The 20,992-nt window shown below is 38.8% G+C and overlaps 1 protein-coding gene across 12 annotated transcripts in view; it reads right to left on the bottom strand.

Moving 5' to 3' along the window:
• prom1a (prominin 1a) overlaps window positions 1-20,992 on the bottom strand; it is a 252,412-nt gene that overhangs the window by 77,964 nt on the left and 153,456 nt on the right. For all 12 annotated transcript variants that reach the window (XM_034182040.1, XM_034182049.1, XM_034182045.1 and 9 more), the window contains 3 exons: window positions 4,099-4,219; window positions 3,226-3,289; window positions 2,471-2,560 (listed from right to left, as the gene is read on the bottom strand). In XM_034182040.1, coding sequence (XP_034037931.1) covers window positions 2,471-2,560; window positions 3,226-3,289; window positions 4,099-4,219 — 275 coding nt within the window. The remainder of the gene's footprint in view (window positions 1-2,470; window positions 2,561-3,225; window positions 3,290-4,098; window positions 4,220-20,992) is intronic.

A 20,992-nucleotide genomic window follows, 5' to 3' on the forward strand; every position in this document is an offset into this window, starting at 1 on the left:
TTCCACCACCAACGGTCTGAAGAACACCGGAGCCGCCAAGTCCCGAGTCCCCAGGTGGCCTCTTTCTTCGGCTGTCGACCCTGGTACTGCTGGCAGAAAGCAGAGATAAGATGTATGAGTGTGAGTCCGCACACTCAGTAATCCACAGTCCATACACAGTTAGGAGGGAGCTCCTCCACCTCCAATCACACACTTGTGCAGCTCCTGGTTTAACCACTTATCTGGGTTGGGGTGTGAGGCGAAGCCGTCGCTGTCACACCAAACGCCAATCCCTCAGACAAGGCAACACTCCAGGAAAACGGCTGCAACAGAAGTTCAGGTTATACACACAAAGTGTCTGTCAGCAGAGAAATTACCTTTTCAATGGTAGTCGATTTCTCGGCGAGGAGGTGGAGTTGCAGTCCGGCCTTTATGGTGATGATGATGAGTGACAGCTGGTGCGATGAGTGACAGCTGTCACTTCTTCTGGGTCTGGCGCCCTCTCATGCTTGGAGCCCGCACTCCAAGCAGGGCGCCCTCTGGTGGTGGTGGGCCAGCAGTACCTCCTCTTCAGCGGCCCACATAACACTGTTATAGTGTTAAATTGACTTGTATAGTTTTAAATGTACTTTAATATAGTGTTATATCAACTCTATTATGGTATTAAATCAACTTTCTTATAGTGTTAAAATTAGTAAATTGTAATAAATAAATCAGTAAATTAGATGAAATTTACTCTATTATAGTGTTAAATGTACTATCTTACAGTGTTAAATGGACTATTACAGTGTCAAATTCAAGAAAGAAGGGAGCTGCAGAAAAAACTTACTATATGTTGAATCAATAACCGTACAGTGTGAGGCTAACTATTTTATCATCTTAAATTTACTCTATTATAATGTTAAATCAGCTTTCTTATCGTGTTAAATGGACTATTATAGTGGTAAATTCAAGGAAAAGGGGAAACGGATTAAGAACTTACTATATGTTAAAATCAACAATTTTGTAGTGTGAGGTCAACTTTCTTATCATGCTAAATTTACTCTATTAAAGTGTTAAATTAACACTCTTATAGTATTAAGTGAACTATTATAGTATAAAATCCAAGCAAGCAAAAGGGAGCTGCAGAAAGAACTGACTATATGTTAAATCAACAACCATATAGAGTGTGAGGCCAACTTTCTTATCATCTTAAATTTACTCTATTATAGTGTTAAATCAACTTTCTTATAGTGTTAAATGGACTATTACAGTGTTAAATTCAAGGAAACAGGGAAACAGAGAAAGAACTTACTATATGTTAAAATCAACAATCTTATAGTGTGAGGTCAACTTTCTTATCATGCTAAATTTACTCTATTATAGTGTTAAATTAACTCTCTTATAGTATTAAGTGAACTATTATAGTATCAAATCTAAACAAGCAAAAGGGAGCTGCAGAAAGAACTGACTATATGTTAAATCAACAACTGTATAGTGTGAGGCTAACTTTCTTATCATCTTAAATTTACTCTATTATAGTGTTAAATGTACTGCCTTACAGTGTTAAATGGACTATTACAGTGTAAAATTCAAGACAAAGGGGAGCTGCAGAAAGAACTTACTATATGTTAAATCAACAATCTTACAGTGTGAAGTCAACTTTCTTATCATGGTAAATTTATTCTATTATAGTGTTAAATCAACTCTCATAGTATTGAAGCTATTATAGTGTACAACAACAACATCTGTTGGAAAACACATTTTCATGGAAGGGGTCAGCTTCCTTTCATGCTTGCACTGAGGCCACTACAGCTTGTCACTACAAGGAGAAATGTTTACTCCAGCTTCCAGGAAGAAGTGATTTTCTACCTCCGTCATTAAACAAACAGGGATCCCATAAGACACCAATTACACAGTGCAGTTATCATCTAAACCAAAAACAATACAACAACAACAAAAGTACTGTTGTTCATTAACGGCTGTCCAAAGGTTCAAGGAAGACCACCAGGGAACAAATCACAAAACCAATACTGGTGCCAAAGGTCACAAGGTTAAGGGTCAAGGGGGTCATGGGTTGTCCAGATGCAGTTATCATTTAGAAAAACTAAGTCCTTTAGTTCAGTACATGTGGTTCTTAGTTTAAGGGTTCAAGGAAGATCACTGACAAACAAATCACAAAGCCAACACTGGTTTTGAGGTTAAACCAGTGTTGGTTTAACCAACAAAGGTCATGAGGTTAAGGGTCAAGGGGTCCAGATGCAGTTACCTTTGATGGTTTTCACAATTTTCACTTAATAAAAAAAGATTGGGGGGGGGGGGGGTATGAACAGTTATTACAAAGTTCATTCAATTTTCAAAAACAGTTGTCAATACATGAGACAGCGCTGATGAAACTGTATCCACATGATGGTCATGTTTCATTTTGACATTTTACATAATTACACTGTTCAGTCACAGTGAGTGCATCCGAACACAAAACAAAATCGAATTGTAAAGAGAGCGGCCGTACCTCCGGCCATATCCAGCACTCTATCCAGGGCGGGGTGCACCTCCTTATTTAACTGCTCACGTATCTTTCCACCCAATAATGGGCCTATATCTGTGGAAAACACACCAGGTCAACAGAAGGAAAACAAGAACAAAACATGTAACGCCTTATTATTACGGTTTTAGCTGCACATTCTCTCCATCCTGCATTCAGTAATCTAAATTTATGATTGAATGCAGTGGTTTCCAATTTTGCTTGCAAAGCCAGTTGTACCAGGGGCACAAATGGCAGATGATCAAAATCAGGACACCAACAAAAATTAGATGCAAACTTTTTGTTTCCTGCTACTGTAATTTCAGCAATATACAACAAAAATTAATGGACTTTTCATATTTGGTTAATCGATTGCTTATTTTCTCAATTAACTGATTAGTCGTTCGGTCCATAAAATGTCAGAAATGGAGAAAACGTCTATCTAAAATTTGCCCGAGCCCAAGATGATGGCTTCAAACGTCTTGTTTTGTCCACAATCCAAAGATGTTCAGTTTACTGCCAGAGAGGAGTAAAGAAAATGCAACTTTTAACAAGCTGAAACATTTAAGAAGCTGAAATTACTCCAGTATTTAGTCAGTTATCAAAATAGATGTAAATTAATTATAATCGATTACCTGTATCGGCTCTAATAACAATATAGTAGGCAGATTTCAACACAAAGTAAATTTAGTCAATTTTGTGAAAAACAAAAAGTGGCGACAGCACTAAAAGGATGTACTTACTATCGAGGTCGTAGATGACTTTGTTCTTGGTGGTGGTGTATTGAGATATGAGGTAATCAATTTGCTGGAAACAGAGCAGAGTTTATCCAGTGACACCACATGAATACAGATTTGTTACAAACAACAGCAAAATCTCTGGAAATAAAACAAGTGGTAACAGACACTTGTGCATCGCCTCCCCTGAGAGGCCGAGCGTCTAACATCAGTAATCACCGTTTTAAAAACATCTAATTAAAATAATGTGGCCGCTTTAGTTACAGCGCCGTGGAGTTTTCTCAGCAGGAAGTCTGATGTTTCCGCTTTGTTCGTGTATGGCAACAAGCGAATGGTACAAACAAGTTCCCTCCAGACACTGACATGTTTTTTAACACTAAAGCATTGTTTCTGTCATTTTTAGTCAAAAGAAAATGAATAAAATCACAACAAAATAAAGCAGCTCTCTACGATTCTCAAAAACATCCACAAATGAACTGAAAAAAGGTCATCCTGAAATTAATGACGGTGAGGGTATTCTGTTCATAGGTCTCATAGGTCTACGCCAGAGAAGCAGCGACAGCAGGGTTTTGTTTTCAGTCATGTGTGACTTTGGACAAGATAACTCAAAAGCAGCTGGATGGATTTCCTTCAAACCTTGTGGGAATATTACTTCTATAGATGTCTAGAGGTGATTACATTTTGGGGTAGATTGGTCAAAGGTCAAAAAAAAAAACAAGATCCAAAAATCCCTTTAAAAATTATATACATGCACATATAACAGCTCATGTTTATTCCACAGTTTGTCACTTTTTGGCATTTATTTTCAGAGTAAGATCTTTATACCTAATCTGAACGTTTGTGCTCACTTGTGTGTACAAACCAAACTGTGTGCCGTACCATCGGTGTGTCATTAACAAAGATGTGCATGTCCCTCATGTTGCTGTTGACCAGCCTCCTGATGTTCTTCACCTGTGAGCTCAGGTTCTGATTGGCTGCATAAGCACACAGCACTCCGATCCTGCACACACACACAAACACACACACGCACACACACACGACAAATACCATGATCTTTCAGTTTTCACTCCATCACCCTGCTGCTCTCACATCACTCACGGTTTGATTTAGTGACTGAGGGTGATTTTAGATCATCAACAGTAGGGGTCAGTGTTCACCATCATTCATGACTTCCACTGAGCTCACTTTCAGATTGAACTGCTGTTCCAAGGATTGGAAGAAACAAGTGTCAACTGATCACAAACATTATTATTCAACATGTTTAAATGCTGACTACATTAAAATGCAAATCAAATATGTTTCTAATACAGTTTTCTCTTTGAAAGCCTGAGGAAAATGGGACGTTCAAGACATTGTCCAGAAGAACAGCGTAGTTTGATTAAAACGTTGATTGGAGAGGGGTAAACTTATACGCAGGTGCAAAAACTTATAGGCTGTTCATCTACAATGATCTCCAATGCTTTAAAATGGACAAAAAAAAAACCCCCAAAAAAACAAAAACAGAGATGCGTGGAAGAAAACGGAAAACAACCATCAAAATGGATAGAAGAATAACCAGAATGTCAAAGGCTCACCCACTGATCAGCTCCAGGATCAAAGACAGTCTGGAGTTACCTGTAAGTGCTGTGACAGTTAGAAGACGCCTGTGTGAACCTAATTTATTTGCAAGAATCCCCCGCAAAGTCCCTCTGTTAAATAAAATACATGTGCAGAAGAGGTTACAATTTGCCAAAGAACACATCAACTGATCTAAAGAGAAATGGAGGAATATTTTGTGGACTGATGAGAGTAAAACTGTTATTTTTGGGTCCAAGGGCCGCAGACAGTTTGTGAGACGACCCCCAAACTCTGAATTCAAACCACAGTTCACAGTGAAGACAGTGACGCATGGTGGTGCAAGCATCATGATATGGGTATGTTTCTCCTACTATGGTGTTGGGCCTATGTATCGCATACCAGGTATCATGGCTCAGTTTGGATATGTCAAAATACTTGAAGAGGTCATGTTGCCTTATGCTGAAGAGGACGTGCCCTTGAAATGGGTATTTCAACAAGACAATGACCCCAAGCACACTAGTAAATGAGAAAAATCTTGGTTCCAAACCAACAAAATTAATGCCTTGCAGATGTGAAGAAATCATGAAAAACTGTGGTTACACAACTAAATACTAGTTTAGTGATTCACAGGATTGCTAAAAAAGCAGTTTGAACATAATAGTTTTGAGTTTGTAGCGTCAACAGCAGATGCTATTATTATTGTGAACACCCCCTTTTCTACTTTTTTTTTTTACTAATAGCCCAATTTCATAGCCTTAAGAGTGTGAATATCATGAATGCTTGGTCTTGTTGGATTTGTGAGAATCTACTGAATCTACTGGTACCTTGTTTCCCATGTAACAATAAGAAATATACTCAAAACCTGGATTAATCTTTTTAGTCACATAGCACTACTATTATTCTGAACACTACTGCATACTACTTATACTCACTTATATTATATTTTTCACGTAATCTGTTCACATCAGTATTTATGCACCCACTAGCAAACATTGCAATATACTTTAGTCACCTTTCTTTAATGTAAATATTTATCTTTTTTCTTCACTACTGTACTGCAACAAGTGATTTTCCCCGCTGTGGGATCAATAAAGTTTATTTTGTCTTATCTTACTCGACGCATTGATGTTTAACTGTTTCAAGGTGGCAGATAGCTGTGACAATGAAGAAATATGTCCAAAAATCACATTTAGAGCCTAAAACTGCCTCTGACCAAGAACATCTGGTATCAGAATCCACATACATCTGACTTTTCCCACATACAGAGCTGTTAGAGTTGTTAAAAGGTTGCAAATGCCATTCCTTCCTGGGAGGTTTGGGGAGGAGTGGCCGAGGAAGGATGCAACTGTGACATCAAGTGGTAGAAAATGAATTCATAACACCTTTGAAGTTGCACTGAGACATTGTTCAATCATCTGTGGCTTTGTTCCAATGTTTTCCTGTGCAATTTCAACAAATAGTGTGCTAAGCATTAGGAAAATAATCTATCTGACTAAGAATCTGTAGACTGACTCATACATTAGCTACGTTACTAACATTAACTACATTAGTAGCTGAGGTAGTTGTGCATTTGCACCTACTATTGTAAAAATTCTTATTAGTAGTAGTTGCAAAATCAGTTTTGTAGTATAACCACATATTTTCATTACTTTTTCCTGCGTCTTTGATTTACCAACAATTTTTTTTTTTTTAAATAGATAATGCTTTTTTTGCACAAAAGAAATGCATTTCAAGAATGGACACAAAAAGACACTATTACGAGGTACTGAACACTACAAGGGACTTATTTCCTAGTGCAGTTTCAACGACAGGGCTGCTAATGTTCACAGAAATTACCGACATCCTCTCTGGATAATCCAAGGCCTTTGCTTTGCAAATGTATTCAAACCAAATGCACAAAAAGCAGACCATTAAAGTAAGTTTCGAGCAAACCTCAAACAGACTGGAGTAGCTCAATATGCTGCTTAATTAGCTTGAGCAACATCAAGGGAATGACAGCCCATAATAGTAATCTGTTTCCATGATTCACTCCCATCCCAACTGAATTCCAGCACAGACAGCACAGAGTGCATAAACGTGTTCACGTGCACGGGTGTGTGTTTTCCTGGGTGCTTTAACTTCAGAGCAGATGCTTTAAAAATTAATAATTTTGGAAGATGGATCGTAAAGTCTATGATGGTAAAGTTGTGTCACACAGTAAGTCTCTTTCATAGAAATGTGTCATTGGAATAAGCATCTTTACGAATGATGCAATGTGATTCCGCAAAAAGGAATAATAAAAGAAGGGGCTCAGAAGCAAGCGGGAAGGTTTAGATAGATGGAGATGAATCAGAGGTTTGTGAGCACTGAATGGGGCTGATGTGTCTGTGCGTTTCTGTAGGTGCACAGCACAAGTGCATGCAAAGTCACATTACTAACCGTTTCTTTTTATGCACAGCACAGGAGTTTGGACTGCGTAATAACTAATATAGATCAAAATTTTTTTCACTGCAGTGTGACAGAATCATGCTTCTGTACATTTACTTATATGCATTTTATCAAAAAGCTAAATTCGATTGATTGAGCGGTTTCTGGAATATGGATTTCGTTCATGCACTTGAATCAAAGTTGTTTGGTGGTGTTGGCAGGGTTTTCATTTTCAACTTTTTCAGTTTCTGAATTCTTTTCAGATCATTTTCACAGAACATCAGTTATCTCTGCTATGCACAATTTGTCATTGCTTTTTGGCACTTGGTTTCTGTTTGATAACTGGAAGACAGACAAACAGGGATAAAATTGGAACCTCCATCCAATTTTGGTGGTGCAAGTAAATCCATAACATGAATTAAATGGCCACAAACTCTGTAATCTGGATCAGATCTGGATCAAACTTTGTCATTTGATAGTGAGTGCCAGTCTGCATCTCACTTTCAAATATGACAGTGATTGGAGCACATTTGATTAAGATATAATGTAAAATATACATTAAATGGGGTTTTCAATGTTAAATTTAAATGGCCACAAAATCTGTAATCTGGATCAGATCTAGATCAAACTTTGTCAGTCAATCAAGGATACCATCACCTTTTTTTGACAGTTATGAATTTTTGACAGTTTGTTCAATGTTAAAGACAGGGATTTTTTTTCCCCAGTTTTCTAAATATTTTTCCTGACTTTGGCCTTTGACCTATGACCTTAAAAATGCAACCAGTTCTTGCCTATCAGCATATGAATCTTCAGTAAAAACTTCATAACAATACATGAAACACTGTAGGCTCCAGGCTGTTCACAAACAAACAAACAGACAAACAAACAGGGGCAAAAACATAGCCTCCTCAGACTTTGTTGGCAGAGGTAATTACCTACTAATTATATTCAGAAACATCTGACAAAACAAAGTCCAGCCTCAAGACACTCACAACGTCTGTGGAGAATACCAGCGCTGCCACCTGTTGGCTCTCGTTGAGGCTCCATAAATGCAAACTCCATCGCAGGCTTTAAGACTGCAAAAGTATTTCATCTCAAAATGTTGAAGCTGATGTTCTCTCACAATGCAAGTGACACTCCTCATCTCAGTCTCCCCAAGTAACCGCTCGTTTGATATGGTCAACAGCCAACAGGACCACATCATCTGCAAAAAGCAGCGATGAGACCCTGAGCCCACCAAACTAGAAACCCTGGTGTCATTTGATTTTTAAATGGACCACAACGGAAGTAAGTGTTTTCACTTTCTTGTGTCAGCCATGTATTTTAACATCTTTACAATTATACACACTTATACTCACTCTTTTAATATAAAGATGATTTACTGCCCCCTGCTGGAAAGGTGTGTGAGTCCAAAATGTAATTAGCAATGTTAGCTAATATTTATAGCTTCTCCAAAACTATTAGTCCTATCAGTGTTCTGTTTTGGCCCCGATTATCCTTGACCCAAAATACATAAGCATGCCAAACAGCAAATGTCCCTGATCAAAGATTCATGCACGCACGCATGCACACACAGGCCACTTGGCTATTATAATATGGATACTGCCACATGTATGAGACAGATGGGATTAAAATGGCGTTTCTCCCAGACGCTGGTGTAAGCACAAGATGCACAACAAAGCATGTTTAGATAAAGTATGGTCTGAAGTGGGCCGTAGAAATGCATGTGGTGCATACCCAACTCCACTTTGACATTCATATGGCACATAAGCTGAGCATAAAGAAAGGCACAGGGTGGAAAGGAATTGTATTTTGTCTCTTAATTGGTCATGGCTGCTGTTTTTGGTGTAACATGAATTACTTCAATCACATTGGTGCAATTCATGTTATACTGTACATATCACATTGTAACTGTCATCTGTGCAAGAGTCAAAGTGCACTGGAAACTGGTGCTTTGCTATTCACAGGACAGATTCAAGCCTATTCAAGCTTACTGTTACTCAAACTCAAGTTAACTCTGGTGAGTTAACGGTTCTGTTGGAAATGTGTGAAGCTGTGTGAGTGGAAAACAGTCACCAAAGCTCCCTGAGGTGAAACAATGAAGCAGTAAGTTGACATTTTACATTTTTCCCAGGAGTGTTTTTCTGTTTTCAATTCATTCTATGTAGTTTGATATACTGATGCACATTCCTGTGTGTACAAGCAAAGGGAATGTGCATCATGGTGTAAGGTGTATCTGAATACACCTGAATACTGTGGCATACAAATAAAAAAAAAAAACATGCTCAGCTTAAGTCAGGTTTTTGGTGATCTATCCCACAGGCACTTTCTATTTCTTCACCATAATAATGCACCAGCACTGCACCATTTTAACACCAACAGGCCCATTGGTGCAGAGATGAGTGCAGGTGCACTTGCTGTTTAACCCTCTGGGGCCGACGCCGTTGTATACGACGGCTAAGACCAAGCTTTACTAAATTATAAATAATTTTTTAATGATATGAGATAGAAACTTACTTTTTGCTGAAAAGTTAACTCCACGAACTTTCGAGCCAGCCATCGGCCATCTTTGTACTCCTCATAGAAGCTGTGTGATGACATGCGCAATGTGAGTGTCCAATTGGAATTGGTTCACCGTTACATGGTTTTCCAAAATCCAATCGTAGGGCAGATTCAACACACATGAAAAGCCAAAGATCCTTTTCAGGAGTGATATGTTACTAGTTGGCCTGTTTGAATAGCCCCCTGGGTGCTCCAATGAGTACATACTATTGGGCCCCAAATGTGCCCTGCGCCATTACGCACAGTGATCACTGAAAGCAGACGGAGCAGATGGAGAGCCTCTGATGACAATCTCACGTGCTCAAACAAAGAGTGTGTAACTATCAGGATTACTCCACTAGTTTGCATGTGAATGTTACTGGATAACTCTGTTGCTTTGACCATGAAGACAAAAAAACAACAACAAAAAAACGCATAGACCATTTTGTATATATTGTTCAAAATGTGCATTTGTGTTTATTGTTTGAACCTTTTTGTTGTACAGTCTTTCACACAAGACTCAAATTACCTTTATAAAGTGTCAAAACAGTTGTTTATTATAGTTTGCTGTGTGTTTTGAATAAATGTGTGTGAAAAATTATTTTTCGCTTTATTTTTTCCTTGCCTATTTTTGATTGTAAACCTTTATTACACTTATAAAACACAACAAAACCATATATATTCTGAAAGCACAGGTTGTCCTGAAAAAAAAGAGACATAAAACTTGACTGTGGGATGCAGGGAGAGCTGTTAACAGCAATAATAATCAGTGATGCCGGTAACGCGTTACTTAGTAACGTGTTACTCTAATCTGACCACTTTTTTTTAGTAACGAGTAATCTAACGTGTTAATCTTTCCAAATCAGTAATCAGATTAAAGTTACTTCTCCAAGTCACTGTGCGTTACTATTATTTTTACAATGTGGGTCGACAGCAGCATTAAACTTGGTCCGTGGGCAGGAGGTCGGGGTTCGACTGAACTGCCCACTTTAAGCGAGCTGTGAGCTTTTCATCCGCGTTTTTTTGCAGCTGCTCGACTCGTCCTCACCTCTTAAAGCGCGGTGATCAGCACACCTGCACTGAGCTTTACAAAGACATTTTTATACTTTTTTTCCTCCTTTATTTAGAATTCTGAGCTGAGCCGCTCTGTATCTGGTCATTAAAAACAGCTGATCCTCCGCGACGTGTCAACAACTAACACTATTTTCCACTCAAATGCACCTAAACTCTCTTTCTGAGGACCACATGATGTGAAAACGCAATAAAACTTTCTTACCTGTAAATCTGGTCATGTTTTCTGCATAAATAAATGTAATCCATTCTTTGTGCTCAAACGCCAAAGCAGGGGCGAATCCAGATGGAATGGGGGCGTGGGGCAAGGATGTGCCCCCCTCACAACACCCCTAGATTAAAGGTCCAGTTTTGAAGCCGTTTTTTTACTACAACTACTAATACTACTTAAAATAATAATAATTTCGACAAGTAAAATGTTTAGAGAGAATTTAAATGTTAGAATTTAATAGTTACATTTATAAAAAATGTAGGTTTTACTGTAGTTTTACTGTAGTTTTACTGTTACAGTGCTGTCAACAGTTAAATATGAGGTCAAGAAAGAGGTCTTTATTTTACTTTTTATAAAACAAGTATTTATTTTCATTGAAGTCAAGAAAGGGTGACTATAAAGTGAATTTTGGCAAAACAGGTATCACTGTCATGTTGAGGTGGCAGAGGGTTGTTGTCGACAGCTGGGAAGAGTAACTAAAAAAGTAACTAGTAATCTAACTTAGTTACTTTTACAATTGAGTAATCAGTAAAGTAACTAAGTTACTTTTTCAAGGAGTAATCAGTAATCAGTAATTGGATTACTTTTTCAAAGTAACTGTGGCAACACTGATAATAATACATTTATGCCAGGTGAGTGAACTGTCCAAAAAATGCCCTTGAACCCCAGAGGGTTAAAGAATACAGGTGCAAGTGGCAACCAGACAGTAGCATTGACACGTACACTGTGCTGTGTGTTGGTTTAAATTGGGTACAACTGAATTAAATTATTGTCTGGAATGTTTGTTTCTGGTTTGTTTATCTCTAGCTTATTTTTCTGTGTCACATCCTCCATAAAACTAACATTCGCATTTAGCTGCTTTTTGAGAATAAACCAAATTCCGCCACTGCAGGGCCTAGCCAAAGCTTTTTACAGCCCTCTGGGTAATCAGCACTATTCTTGAAGTTCCCCTTTGTCTGTATAATCCTGTTAATCCATTCTGATCTAAACTGCATTATACTGCAGATATTTCTACACATTCAAACTTGTCTGTTTATACACAGAAAATACAATAAATAAATAAAAATCCCATTCATGAAGAGTATTAATGAAATGAAGACACAAAAAAGGACTCGGAAATTTATCAGGCTGAATCTTTACCAGCTGTAGATCTGCTGGCAGTATTATTACATGCAAATGTCGAGTATGGCTTCTGTCACTGCTTAATCCTGAATTAAAATAGAAGGCATTGATGTTTCAAATCAAGTCCCTTGGAAAACTGACAAACTGTTCTGCATTGAACTGCATTGTTCTGAACTTTCTCTTCAGTTTATGATTAGTTCTCACAACACGCACACACATAACTGTTATGTTGTCTGCTACACATCAACCTTAGTTTTAGGTTTCAAACATATTCTGGTCTTGTAGCCGTTGAATGTGTTTAGTGTTGATTGTTGCACTTTGCTGCCATTTTTTAAATTTTAAAATGTGAACTAAAATGGTAATTTTTTTTTTTCAAATTTTGCTCATGTTATCCTCACAAAGCATTTGTAATAACAAATACAAAAAGTAATTCACAAAAACTTGTACATACCCCCTATAATTGTTAGTTGGGAGTCCAGGTGACATCCCCCCGGCTCCCCAAAAAGGCCAGATATTCCTCTTATTGTTCTTCTAACCGAGCCAAATGAAAATACGAAACAGAGTGACTGATAATCATGAAATGGGGGCAAACTGTAAAGAAATGGAGCAGACCGGCCCAGACTGACTCCAAATAAGTACTTTTATTTAATTGTTTGGTGTTTGTTTTTTGTGAGATGCGCTCAGTACATGTACTCGGGCAGGTGCGCCATCTGGTGTTCAAGAGATGAAACTTCAGCCACTGGGTCAGACTGCTCCATTTCATTACATTTTACCCCTATTTTGTGATTACCAGTGCCCATTTCACAAAAAATTAAATAAAGCACTTAATTTAATCATATTTGGAGTCAGTCTGGGTCAGTCTGCTCCATTTCATTACATTTTACCCCATCTTGTGATTACCAGTGCCCATTTCACTAAAAAATTAAATAAAGGCACTTAATTTAATCATATTTGGAGTCAGTCTGGGTCAGTCTGCTCCATTTCATTACATCTTACCCCCATTTCATAATTATCAGTCCCTATTTTGCTCCATTTCACCACATTTCACAAAAAAAATTAAATAAAAGTACTTAATTTAAACATATTTGGCATTAGTCTGGGTCAGTCTGCTTCAGTTCGTTACATTTTACCCCCATTTCATGATTATCAGGCTCCATTTTGCTCATTTTGTCCATTTTGTATTTTAGTATAGCTGATTCTAACTCAGTCTGTTGCTTCTGAATACTGAATGACAAATGCATCCTAATGGTTATTTTTATGATTATGCACAAAATATAATACGTAAGTTTTTGGATGATATTATGAGAACCACTTCATGAGAATATGTTATTACAGTAACAACAACAACAACAAAACTAAGTTAAAATAAATAAATAAACAAATAAATACAGGGAATATTCAAAATTAGAAAAACACATTTTGTAGGCCGGACTTAAAAGTAATTTAGGACCTTATAAACCTTTCTCATCCATGGGCTCTGATTCTTTAGACATTTGAAACTCTCAAAAATGTTCAACAGCTACTAAATTAATGTGTCCTTGTTAATAGGAAGAAACGACGAAATAGCAATGTTGGTGTGACGTTAAGCTCCAAAATATCGAACATATCACAACTAACTCCTGACCTTAACAGCAAATTTAAGAACACATCAGACTACATGACTAAAAAAAAAAAAACAACCCTAGATAAACAAAAACAAGCTTTATTTATAACTACATGCCAGCTGGTCAAGCTAACTAGCTTGGTAAACACTTGAGCATTTATGCTAGGCTGACTGGTTTGTAGCACACTTGCATGGTCACTAGCTGTTTGATAAGTTCAGAGTTAGCAAAGATAATGTACATCACATCTGGACAGAATTCATATTATAAGTAAAACACAGCAAAACATAATTTTCTAAGTGTGGATTCTCAATGATAAAAACAAGTGCTATGACTGCCTCCTCAAAGTGTGTCACATAAAAGATAAGTGAAATAACGAGTTAACAAAAATATGTACTTGTACTTCATTGCATTTAGGAAATGTGTATTTTTATTGTCTATTCTTCTTGCTATCAGGCTTTGTGACCATAGCAGCTTGGCTAGGCTAGCTAACTTGCTAGCAAGCTTGGTTGCTAACATGAATTTAAGCTAAAGTCGCTTGAAGGAAATATAATATTATCAGTTATCAAGTTGTTCACCAGTGAATATGGCTTGTTACACCCTTCAGAAAACCATATACCCTGAGGCCTTTATCATATACCTATAAATGATAAATGTTGTATGGTTTTCTGAAGGTTGCAGATCTAGTGCTCTTACTGAGACTGGCGTTGTGTGTTCGCCGCTCCTCTGGTTTTTCTCCAGTTTTCTCATTTGTACCTTGGTTTTTAGTGGCTTGAGTATAATTGTTTTTTATCTTTGGGTATGTAGTTGACGTGGTTCTTGGTCCTTCAGTGTGCATTTTTAACCATTTTTGATTGTTTAGTGCCTTTTCTGTGCTGTATGACGCCGCACTTCACTCCCTCGGCTAGTGCGATGCTAAGCTACTCTGCAGCTGAGCTACGGAGCCTGAACAACAATGTCCCTCGGGACATTCTCGCTATCAGAGAGCTTGGTTTGCTCCGCCGGCCTCACTGCGTCCACAGAGGCTCCCGGAGAAAGTTTGTGTTCCATTGGACTGGGTCGGACTGGGGTTATCTGGTCAGCTGAGCGCATCGGCGCTCGGCGCCCATGTCAACAGAGCGCTGCAGCTTCTGGGACTTGTAGTCCTGATGTGACGACCAGTGTTGCCACAGTTACTTTGAAAAAATAATCCAATTACTGATTACTCCTTGAAAAAGTAACTTACTTACTTTACTGATTACTCAATTGTAAAAGTAACTAAGTTAGATTACTAGTTACTTTTTAGTTACTTTCCCCAGCTGCCGACAACAACCCACGTCAACATGACAATGATACCTCTTTTGCCAAAACTCACTTTATAGTCACCCTTTCTTGACTTCAATGAAAATAAATACTTGTTTTATAAAAAGTAAAATAAAGACCTCTTTCTTGACCTCATATTTAACTGTTGACAGCACTGTAACAGTAAAACTTGCAGTTTCTAACCTACATTGTTTATAAATGTAACTACTAAATTCTTTCTAACATTTTTCTAACATTTAAATTCTCTCTAAACATTTTACTTGTCGAAATTATTATTATTTTAAGTAGTATTAGTAGTTGTAGTAAAAAAACGGCTTCAAAACTGGACCTTTAATCTAGGGGTGTTGTGGGGGGGCACATCCCTGCCCCACGCCCCCATTCCATCTGGATTCGCCCCTGCTTTGGCGTTTGAGCACAAAGAATGGATAACATTTATTTATGCAGAAAATAGGAACAGATTTACAGGTAAGAAAGTTTTATTGCATTTTCACATCATGTGGTCCTCAGAAAGAGAGTTTAGGTGCATTTGAGTGGAAAATAGCGTTAGCTGTTGACGCGTCACGGAGGATCAGCTGTTTTTAACGAGACGATACGGAGCGGCTCAGCTCAGAATTCTAAATAAAGGAGGGAAAAAAGTATAAAAATGTCTTTGTAAAGCTCAGTGCAGGTGTGCTGATCACCGCGCTTTAAGAGGTGAGGACGAGTCGAGCAGCTGCAAAAAAACGTGGATGAAAAGCTCACAGCTCGCTGAAAGTGGGCAGTTCAGTCGAACCCCGACCTCCTGCCCACAGACCAAGTTTAATGCTGCTATCAACCCACAATGAAAAATAATAGTAACGCACAGTGACATGGAGAAGTAACTTTAATCTGGTTACTGATTTGGAAAGATTAACGCGTTAGATTACTCATTACTAAAAAAAGTGGTCAGATTAGAGTAACGCGTTACCGGCATCACTGGTGACGACAGCGGTTTCTGACGCTCTCCGGGCACTGGATGGAAAACGTGGAGTGGATTTTAAGCTACTCAGGCCTATTCAAAGATGTCAGTCTGTCAAACTGACAGATGTCTTCAGTTTGGGTCTCATTAACATCAGATCACTGTCCTCAAAATCCCTGTTGATCAACGATCTAATTATGGATCATCACTTGGACATGATTGGGTTATGTGAAACCTGGCTCAAACCCACAGCTGTTCTTCCTCTGAATGAGGCCTGCCCACCAGGGTACACATTTGGTCACATGTCTCGTGGTGCAAAGCAAGGCGGGGGTGTTGCATTCATTTACAAATCCAGGTTTACCTTCTTGACTGTTGGGGGTCATAAATATAATTCGTTTGAGCATCTGACTCTCCGCTCTGCTCATGATGCTACATATTGTCAGGGTCAGAAGTATGGAAATCAGTCATGCTATTTTGTCACTGTTTATAGGCCTCCCGGCCCATTTTCTGAATTCTTAGATGAATTTGGTGCGTTCATCTCTAGCCTGTCAGCTAGTGCGGACAACATTTTGATTATTGGTGACTTTAACATTCATATAAATAAGCCCTCTGATCCCCTTTGCAAGTCATTTATGTAACTTGTGGATGCTTTGGGATTCCAGCAATGCATTCAGGATTCAACGCACATTAGTGGAAATACCCTTGATTTGGTTCTCACACGTGGCTTTGCTGTCACGAACATTGACATTTTGCCTCTTGCCTCGGTGGTCTCTGACCACTCATTTAGTAGGTGTGCATTTATGTTGCCGCGTTTAGTGGACCGAAAGCCTTGTCTATTTCTGCGGCGACGCATTAATCCCTCAACTATGACTGAACTTGAAGCCAGACTGCCTGAAATTTTGGCTTCAGGGTTGGAGAATATTCAATCAGTGGATAGTCTTGCGGATGGCTTGAATTCAGCGCTCAAGGCTACACTGGATAAGGTTGCGCCTCCTCTTTTAAGGCCACGCCTTCCCAAGGCACAGTCACCTTGGTTCAATGGTTACTTGCGTGACCTTAGGCAGAAGGCTCGAGGTTTGGAACAGAAATGGCGTAGTTCTAAATTAGAGGTGTTCCACCTTGCATGGCGTGATGCTGTCTTAGATTATAAGCAGGCACTACTGGCTACAAAGTATGCCTATTATTCTGATTTGATCAATAAAAACAAGCATAACTCAAAGTTTTTGTTTGAAACTGTAGCATTTCTCATTCATGGACAGCCACCCGTTATTCACTCTCCCTTTTCAGCACAGGACTTCTTGGACTATTTCGAGAAGAAAATTGAGGATATTAGGTTGAGCATATCTCAGCAGGCTTTGGTCCAACCACTGCATATTGCTATGGAGGTGGATGCGCCCACTGAGGTGTTACCCAGATTTACAGAGTTTGATGGTATCTCGCTAGGCGCACTGACGAAGCTCATGACGTCTACTAAAAGCACAACCTGTTTACTTGATCCTATACCAACAAAACTGTTTAAGGACCTGTGGCCCATTCTTGGACCAACTGTGCTGGAAATTATAAATCTCTCATTAACATCTGGATCTGTTCCTAAATGTTTCAAGTCTGCAGTGATTAAACCATTACTTAAGAAATCCATTCTCGACCATAGTGTACTGAAGAATTATAGGCCGATATCAAAACTACCATTGTGTTCTAAAATCCTGGAAAAAGTGGTTTCGCGACAGCTCATGGAGTACCTCACTGAGAATAATCTTTTTGAGCCACTGCAGTCTGCTTTTAGAAAATATCACTCCACAGAGACAACACTTACTAAAATAGTGAATGACCTTTTGCAAGCAATGGACTCAGATACCACTACAGTCTTGGTGCTGCTGGATCTTAGTGCTACGTTTGATACTGTGGATCATCATATTTTACTCAATAGGCTGGAGAATCACTTTGGGATTGCTGGAACTGCTCTTGCATGGTTGACGTCATACCTGTCCAGTCGTTCTTACTGTGTATTGTGTAATGGCACCTCCTCTAATCGTAGGGACATGAAGTTTGGTGTTCCGCAGGGATCCGTTTTAGGCCCCCTGCTTTTTTCCCTTTATATAGCACCCCTTGGGAATATACTGCGGCGCTTTGGGATTCCCTTTCATTGCTATGGTGCTGACACTCAATTGTACATGCCATTAACTGCTGGTAATCTCATTCACATAAAATCTTTGTAAGATTGCCTTGTATCAGTAAGAAGTTGGATGTCTAGTAACTTCCTGCTTTTGAATTCTGATAAGACTGAAGTTATGGTTCTTGGTCCAGTGAGGTATCGGCATCAATTTCATCAGCTAGCACTTAGCTTAGGTTCGTGTGTTATACATTATGCGGATAAAGTGAGGAACCTTGGAGTAATTTTTGATCCTACATTGTCCTTTGATCTCCACATTAGAGACATTACGAGGACTGCTTTCTTCCATTTGCGAAATGCGAAGATTCGTCCCATCCTGTCTATGGCTGATGTTGAGACTTTGATTCATGCATTTGTCTCTTCTAGACTGGACTACTGTATTGCTCTATTTTCTGGCTTACCGCAGTCCAGGATTAGGGGTCTTCAACTGGTTCAAAATACTGCTGCCAGACTTTTGACACAAAGCAGAAAGTTTGACCACATTACGCTCGTTTTGGCGTCCCTGCACTGGGTTCCTGTTCCTGAAAGATCGGATTTTAAAGTACTATTATTAGTTTATCAAATTGTTCATGGACTTGCACCTCCCTATCTGGCTGACCTGGTAAGCCCCTATGTACCAGCTCGGGCCCTGTGTTCTCAGGGTGCAGGACTTCTGTGTGTTCCCAGGGTGAATAAAAAGTCTGCCGGTCACAGAGCTTTCTCCTACCGTGCCCCAGCTCTGTGGAACGATCTCCCGGCACACATTCGGCAGTCGGATACTGTGGAGATTTTTAAGTCACGTTTAAAGACTCATTTGTTTTCCCTGTTTTGTCATTAGTGTTATGATGTTTTTATTTTTGTATTCTTTTATGGTTGTCTTTCTTTTATGGTCGTCTTTTTATTGTGTTTGAAAGTTGTTGTTTTTTTATGTTGTGTGAAGCGCCTTGAGACGATTTCATCGTGAATTGGCGCTATATAAATTAATAAATTTGAAATTTGATTTGATTTGAAGGGTGTAAAAAGCCATATTGGTAAACAACTTGATAACGATTTTATCATATACAGTGGTCCCTCGTTTATCGCGGGAATTACGTTCTAAAAATAACCCGCAATAGGCGAAATCCGCGAAGAAGTCAGCGTTATTTTTTACAATTATTATAGATGTTTTAAGGCTGTAAAACCCCTCACTACACACTTTATACACTTTTCTCAAACAGGCATTAACATTTTCTCACTTTTCTCTCCTGTGTAAACACTCAAAGTTCAAACCTTAGTAGAAAAAAAATAGAACGTTTTCCTATAAATAATTATGATGGCTTTTAGAACTAACAAATTTAATTTTAACGATCAACCTATGAGGTTAGACACGTAAGAAATTATTAATAGTGACTCACCAGTATTTCACAGTTCCTCTGACCGCACCTCTTCGTCGTGGCGCCACTCCGCTGTCCAGATTGGCTGATTACCAAGGCGACATTCATTTTGTGGGTTTTACTCGGGTGGTATGAAAAATATTACCCATCCGTGAAAAATATCACAAGGGTGTATTGCTATTTATTCTTTAGTGTTTTATCCAATCATATTGGCGTATCTTTTATAGGTATATGATAACCACCTTTATTTTGCAGCTGTTTCAGCATGTTTTATGTATATATACTGGTAGTAAAAAGGCTAAAACATTCAAAAATGGCTTCAAGTTGTATCATATCAAGATGAACCGTGCTAATATTTTCCAGAAAATCTGACGGGAGCATTACAGTATTACATGCTGCCATTGTATAAATACACACTTGATGAGAAACTAGGACAAACAACTACACTGGGACACAGTGAAGCGGAGCCATCCGGAACCAGGGAAACCACCACAACAAAGAGCTTTTGTTTTTTTTCTGCCTTCTCTGACTCCAAACACACTCTCCACCATTCTGTTCTGTCTCAACACACTTGTCTTTATCAGCCTCTCTGCTCAAACTAATTTTCTTTCTTACAATTTTATCGGCTATAGGTTCACACAATAGGCTCTGACCATGTTTTCATTTACACCCTTAATATTTTCCATTATCTCTAAAATATTTGGCCTCTCCTGTTCTTTTATCTCATTAATCATCTCTGTTTTTCTTTTGTCTCTCATTCTGGTGTTCATCCAGTTTAGTTGAATATGAATCCAAATAAAGGCGCTTTGAGGAAATATGGTGATTTAAAAATGAAAGTTTGGCAAAAAAAAAAAAAAAAAAAGGAAAAAAATATTGAAAGGGATGAAAACGGCAATATTTTCTCAATGTGGCTTCAAATGTCTGAATTCAGGTAATATTATCCACTAGTGGACACCTGGCAGTATGTGATGGAAAGTTATACCTTGATTTAAATTAGCATGGTATGTTATAAACTGTCCTTCACAATAGTATGGCGACTGGGACTCAGCTGTTCTGTAAGGGGAAACGGGTCTGCCGTGCCGCACCTGTACCTCCTAAACTGGCTCACTATAGATCAAACTGTGGCTAATGACTGTACGGTCGTATGGCTACTGGGCACTGTGTCTGTTATTGACCACAGGGGACAGTTTTGCCACCATGGGATCAAGAACTGCTTTTAGTTGCTTTGAGGAAAGCTGTTTAAACCAAAGCCAAATGACACATGAAACTCTCCCTGAGGGTGGAAACCCCTCAGCAAGCATCAAACTGGTGCAGTGTTCCAGAGTCTAGGCCATTACTGGGGGCTGGGCAGGGAGTGTTCCATGGTCTGCTGGTTCCATAGCATGTCGGAACTCCAACAATGGCCTGCATTCAGCTCGATTGTAGTTGTAAAGCTGGGGCAGTTGCCTTTAAGCCCCTCCCTGCTTTCACTGCACTGGAACTTCACCCTCAATAAGTGAAAAC

Source organism: Thalassophryne amazonica, chromosome 11, assembly GCF_902500255.1.
Source record: "Thalassophryne amazonica chromosome 11, fThaAma1.1, whole genome shotgun sequence".
Taxonomy (NCBI): Eukaryota; Metazoa; Chordata; class Actinopteri; order Batrachoidiformes; family Batrachoididae; genus Thalassophryne; species Thalassophryne amazonica.